The sequence below is a fragment of the Arachis hypogaea genome, chromosome 16 (genome assembly GCF_003086295.3).
Source record: "Arachis hypogaea cultivar Tifrunner chromosome 16, arahy.Tifrunner.gnm2.J5K5, whole genome shotgun sequence".
Classification (NCBI taxonomy): Eukaryota; Viridiplantae; Streptophyta; class Magnoliopsida; order Fabales; family Fabaceae; genus Arachis; species Arachis hypogaea.
In genome coordinates this window covers 103,126,623-103,133,223 of record NC_092051.1, presented here as the reverse complement: position 1 = coordinate 103,133,223, position 6,601 = coordinate 103,126,623, and the positions used below count along the sequence as shown (strand labels likewise).

At 36.8% G+C, this 6,601-nt stretch overlaps 1 protein-coding gene across 1 annotated transcript; it reads right to left on the bottom strand.

Annotated features, from left to right (window-relative positions):
- Positions 1–5,685: 5,685 nt before the first annotated feature.
- Positions 5,686–6,285, bottom strand: LOC140180164 (uncharacterized). Its single transcript, XM_072220586.1, has one exon. The coding sequence runs from the start codon at positions 6,283–6,285 to the stop codon at positions 5,686–5,688; it is 600 nt and encodes a 199-aa protein (XP_072076687.1).
- Between the last annotated feature and the right edge of the window lie 316 nt (positions 6,286–6,601).

Sequence of the window (6,601 nt, the reverse complement as noted above, 5' to 3'; positions counted from 1 at the left end):
TTCGAACCATGGGTTACATTATCATCCAAGGTGGGGGTATTACTCTCATGATTGCTAGAATTTGTTGAGTTCTCTTCCATGATCTGCACAGTCACAACCAATTCAAGTGAAGATAGAGCATATTCAGGCCAGGATATGATTGAAGGATCAGTTGAAACAAAGTATCAAACAGTTGGCAAACTTGAGAGAGTAATGAACGAAAACCACTCCTCTCGTTTGTTTTTCAAGCTATGAAAATCATATTCAGCAGGATGAGCCAAGGAAATTTCACTCTATTGCTAGAATGAGGTTTCTATTAGCTCAGGCAAAACTTCAAACAGTTAGTGGGTTAATCAAAAATTAAAGAAAAAGAGCTTGATCTAGATCACCACCTCACTTAATCATTGTCAATCTAATCAATCCCCGGCAACGGCGCCAAAAACTTGATGAGTTATTTTGGAGGAAAAATAAATTTCTCCCAAAACACACAAATCTAACCGGCAAGTGTACCGGTCGTATCAAGTAATAAAAACTCACGGGAGTGAGGTCGATCCCACAGGGATTGAAGGATTGAGCAATTTTAGCTTAGTGGTTAATTTAGTCAAGCGAATCAAGATTTGGTTGAGTGTTTTGTGATTTGCAGAAATTAAATTGCATGGAAGTAAAGAGAACAGGGAATTAAAGTGCTGAATCTTAAAGAACAAGAAATTAAATAGCAGAAACTTAGAATGCAAGAAATGTAAATTGCGGAATCTTAAAGTGCAAGAAATGTAAACGGCTGGAATTGTAAAGGGAATTGGGGATTGGAATTACAGAATTTAAACAAGGAAAAGTAAATTGCATCAAGCAGAGAAGTAGAAGAGGATTTGGATCAAATCGGATCTCAGAGCAGAAAAGTAAATGAACATTAAAAACATGTAAAATTGAGATCTCAGGGCCCAGAGACTAGAAAACCAAGTCTAGATCTCAATGCCTTCCTAGATCCAATAAGAACAATTGAAAGGAAGTTGTAAATTGCAAGGAAAGTAGATGAGAAGCAAGTAACAGAAACGGAAATTCAATTAAGCAGTAAATAAACAGAGAGATCCAAGGATGAGATTGAAACAGAATTTCTTCAAATCTCCAACCCAAGATCCAAGACAAGTGTAATTGAAATTGAAAGCAATAAAACTAAGAGGAAGAGAAGTGAATTCTCCTTCCCCAAGACAAAGAAATTAAAGATCACTCAATATCCAAAGCTCTCCGAAAACTATTATGAAAATTCCAAAAGAAAGCTCCCCGAAGAACTTGAATTCTATCCTATTTATACACTTTCTTCAAATGATCTTCAAGCCTTGAGTTGGGCCTTTGATCTTGGTGGAATTGGGTTGAAAGAGGCCTTGGTTTATTGCTCTTGAAGTTTGGAGAAGAACCAAAGTGAACCAATTGAACCGGGTTTGAGTTTTCGCAAAAGTTGGACCAAAAGTTGGAGCAAAAGTTAGGGGTCTAACTTTTGCTCCAACTTTTCATAGCAGCCCACAAAATTTGCTGATATGAACGTTGGTGCCAACGTTAGGGGTCTAACTTTGACCCTAACGTTGGCCTTGCCTTGTGTGCTTGTGGCGCCAACGTTAGCCACCAAGTTAGGGGGCTAACGTTGGCGCAAACTTTTGCTCCTCCTTGTGATTTTCATGTGCCAACGTTAGCCTCAAAGTTAGGGGGCTAACGTTGGCGCAAACTTTTGGTGCCCAGGGAGGATTTCTTCATGCCAACGTTAGCCTCAAAGTTAGGGGGCTAACGTTGGCGCAAACTTTTGGTGCCCAGGGGTAAATTTCATGTGCCAACGTTAGCCTCAAAGTTAGGGGGCTAACGTTGGCGCAAACTTTTGGTACCCAGGGAATGCTTTTCAAGTTCCAACGTTAGCCTCCAAGTTAGGGGGCTAACGTTGGGGCTAACTTTTCAACCAAAAGTTTGTGCAAAAGTTTGATGCTAACTTTAGGTCCAGCTTTTTGCTTCCTGGTTCAATTTCACTTATTCCATTGTCTTCTCTTTACTCCTAGCTATTCCTTCTTACTTCAACCTTTCTCCAAGCTTTCTTCACCTATAATTAATCAACCAAACTCATCAAATCTATGCTCATAATCATGAGATATTCATTCTATCATAATATGCAACAATTTTAGCATAAAACCTCATGAAATGGCATGAATTTATACATGGTTGATTCAATCAAGGGAAACATGAAAATCTACTCAATTAGCTTGCTTATGGTTCAAGAAAGTGCATAATGCTAATGAAAACAAAAGAAAAAGACTAGTTAAAATAGGCTAAGATGACTTGTCATCACTTATGCATGCTAAGTAGATGTTTTTTTAGTCGATTTATTTGAAAAAATCTGGTATAGTAATGTGGTTATTTGAGAGATTAATGAAGGGTGTCTTTTTCTTGAAAATGTTGCCTTTTTGTTCATTACACAGTTATATTGTTTCTCCATTAAAGGGAGTTAAACTCTTTGCAGCGAGTGCATTTTTTTGTTAATTTAGTTAACGCTAGTTTATATATCGGTATGAGTGCATATCTCTTGGTGTAATAGCTCAAAAAACTATTTGCTCGACTCCCATATGTGTTTGCACTATTTTTTTATATTCTTTACTGAAGTAGTTCATTATATAGTAATAATCTTAAGTTGATAAAGATTTTTTTGGTGTCTGGGATTGAAGGTCGATGAATTTACAGATGTCATTGTCATGGAAAAGAATAAGTTGGAATTGAGACATGAGGTTTGAATTATTCGTTGTTGTTTGTTACCATAGTATAATTAGTTAGTTTATGCTAGTTTTAATTGGTACTACCATTGAACATCTGGTTTTGTCAATTGCATTACAGTTTCTGGATCATAGTGGGATCAATGAAGAGAAAATCCCAGTCATAAGAATATATTTTGATTCGTTGCTTCTGGCACAGAAATTTTATGCAAACTATGCAAAGAAATTTGGTTTCATAATTAAAGCCAAGAACACGAATTTTTATAAGATGAGGAAGAAATCAAAGATACCCATTAATCAATCTATTCACTACACCCGAGAAGGTTATCGAGAGTCTCAGGTGAAGGCAACAACTCGGGGGGTTGGATTGTGTCTAGATTAGAACTGAGACATTCCCACCCCTGTTAGGCTAAGAAATCGGTCCATTATCATGAGTACAGGGAGTTGACCATGCATGCTAAGTGCGTCATTACGGATAACGAGGCTGGCATAAGACCCAACATGATGTACCTATCACTGGCTAACAAGTTTGGTGGATCTTCAGACCTGAGTTTTTCAGAAAAGGATGTCAGAAATTACATCACAAGCAAACTACGTTGTGCCGACGAGAATGCAGACTTTAAGAAGATGATGAATTATTTTGTGTGGATGAAAGAGATCAATCCCAACTTCTTTTATACGATAGATGTTGATGATGCTAATAAGTTTAGGAGCACACTCTGGGTAGATGCAAGGTGCAGGGCTTCATATGAATATTATGCAGATGTGGTGTCGTTCTACACCACGTACAGAATAAACAGGTATGTATACTTATGGGTCAATTGTAAAAGCCTTTATTTTTTGAATTTGTTTTTGTGTTTGTCATTTGTTGCTAGTGTTTTCGCAGGTACGGTCTACCAGTTGCATCCTTTGTCGGTGTCAACCACCATGGGAAGTCTACTCTTCTTGGTTGTGCTTTACTTGGGAGTGAGGAAATCCCTAGTTTTGAGTAGGTATTCACGTAATGGGTGAGATGTGTTGGAACTGCGCCAAGGGGATCATCACTGACCAGTGCAAGGCCATGCCTGGTGCTATTAGGGAGGTCCTACCGAATATTATCCACTAATGGTACATCTAGCACATACTGAAGAAGTCACAATCAAAGCTTGGGGGTTACGCTATCTATAGATAATTGAATACTAAGATGAGCCATATTGTGTGGAATTCTCCTTCTCTGGACTCTTTTAATGTTGATTAGGCTAGATTCATCAAAGAATTCGACCTAGGTTAGAACAGATGGTTTTCAAGTCTGTGACCGTTAACTTAACTCGGGTTTATTTATTGCATATGATTTATTTATTTACTTTTGGAAGGTTTTTTGGTTTATCTTGGTTGTTGTTTTGTTTTAGGAGTGGAGTTGATGTTTCTTTCTATGTTGTCAATGGATGTTCCTTTCAAAAATAAATGGATGGTTTCGCTCGTTATGAAACTGGATGGTTTTTTGTTTGTTTCATCAGTTCTTTGAATGTGGTTATCCTTTTGTGTCTAAGTGACACTCTTATGCTAGTTTTTTTTTTGTAGACCTTTATACCAATCGATGAAAATGGGTTCCAATATTCTTCAGGAGTACACAGAGGAGTGAAAGTATGCACGCATTTTACGGGGAGTTTCTACATTGCAAGAGTGTTTGCTTCAGTTCGTCCATGAATACGATAATGTGCTTGAAAGCAAGGAGCAGAAGGATCTGGAAGATGATGCTGCAGGCTCGAAAGGAGTCATCCCATGTGTATCGAGCACTACCATCGAGAGACAATTTCAGCAAAAATACACCAGTAATATGCTCAGGGATGTTTAGCTAGAGTTAAGGAAAAAAACTGATTGCGTTGTTCAATCAACTGAACACCAGGGTGATTCTATTTCTGTGTACCATACTTTCACGGTAGATTTTAACCCATTGAATCACGAGGTTTGGTGCGAGTGCAACATGTTTGAATCCACCGGTATATTGTGTTGCCACACCCTTGATGTGTTTTCATACTACAAAGTTGACAGAGTACCGAGCTGCTATGTTCTTCCTCGATGGAGTAAGAATGTCATGCGCAAGCACACCTACATTAGGAGTAGCCATGATGTGGCTCGGTCAGCCACAACCTGTTCAGGTGTTTGTGTTCAGAGTTCTATAACGTTGCTTAGGAGTTCGTTACTTGTGATGAGGAAGCAGCCATATTGCGTTCAGCTCTTTGGAATGCAAAATCCAAGCTGACTGATTACTGTGCTATCATACGTCCCACTACTGTCACTGCGATTTAGAATAGCATGCCCACACAAAGCACACGTGGTGTTATTGTACATGACATGCAGGGGTCCTCAAGTGTTACAACCAAAAGACGGCCCAAGAGTAAGTGGCTTTGAGCAGATTTGGACAAGTCAATTAAGAAATCTATACGGAAAAAAGAAGAAAAATTCACATCCGATAAGTGCTAGAATTAGGGGTGTCCATGGTTTGGTTAATCCAAAAACCAAACCAGTTTTTTGGTTAACCAAAAATATAGTCTTGATTAAATAACCAAATTGGTTGTACATGATAAAACTAGTTATTAACCAGTTAGTAAAATTTGAAACCAGTTTTTAACCGATTATTAAAATAAAAACTGGTTTTTAAAAAATAATCGATTTTTATATAGAAAAATTGGTTTTTACACCAAAATATGGTTTTTCACAAAAAAAATTGGTTTTTATACCAAAAAAATGGTTTTTACAATTAAAAACTAGTTTTTACACAAAAACTAGTGTATGTGAGCACGAAAAAATTTATAAAAGTAAAAAAAATTATATGCTTCAATATTTAAAACAAAAATACAAAATAATTATTATGAAAATGAAAGTTTAACTTAAAAAAAGTGAGTAATAATTAATTTATATTTTTTAAGGTAAAATAATTATACACTGATACAGAATTTAAAATAAAATTAAAATATTTACATTAGAATGCTATTTTTTCAAAGACTTCTCTATAAACAACATTGATGGTTGAATTTGCAGACATTCCTACGTGATTCATAAGTAAAACTTTTAAATCTCTCTTACTCTTAACTCTTGAAAGTGCCACATATAGTTGGCCATGTGTAAAAACTGGTTTGTGCAAGTACAATCCAATATGAGATAAAGTTTGTCCCTGAGACTTATTAATTGTCATGGCAAATGATACTATTATGGGAAACTGTCTTCGTTGGAATCTAACTGGGACGATTTCATTTGTTGGTACCATATTCATTCTTAGAATCAAAGCAATATGACCAACATTGTTACCCATTAAGACTTCACATTCTATGACATGATTTCTAAGCTTCCTAACTTGTAGCCTTGTACCATTACAAAGACCACTGGATTGGTCAATATTCCTCAGTAATATCACCGGAACACCAACCTTGAATATTAATTTATATGAAGGCAAGCCAGAGCAATTTATGCTATTCAGTAATTCAGGACCATAGAGATCTAGTTGACTCTCCATATTCCCTTTATCCATACAAATGGAATCCGAACTAAGATATAATTTTTCCCCTCCAGGAATGATAGCCATCAGATGGTTGTTGACCTCTTCAACGACGTCTAGCGTGGGAGCCAATATAGTTCTTGTTTTGAAAAATACTTTGAGGACATGTTTTCCAAAATATTTGGATAAGAAAAATGAACCAGCTCATCAAATGCCTGGTCCGAAGAAGGAATAATAATATCTCCTGGAAGACATATCTCAGATTCACCATCCATATTGTCACCTATTAGACCATCACCAACTTTCAATAACCACTCACCAAATTGCTCTGTCTCATCTTGATCTGAAGCAGTCGTCCCTACAGAGAGTCTCATGTTTTTTATTAGTTTGAGCACCTGACAAA

What these genes read in the sequence shown, in the direction of transcription:
- LOC140180164 (XM_072220586.1), bottom strand. Translation starts at nt 6,285, where the DNA reads ATGGCTATCATTCCTGGAGGGGAAAAATTATATCTTAGTTCGGATTCC.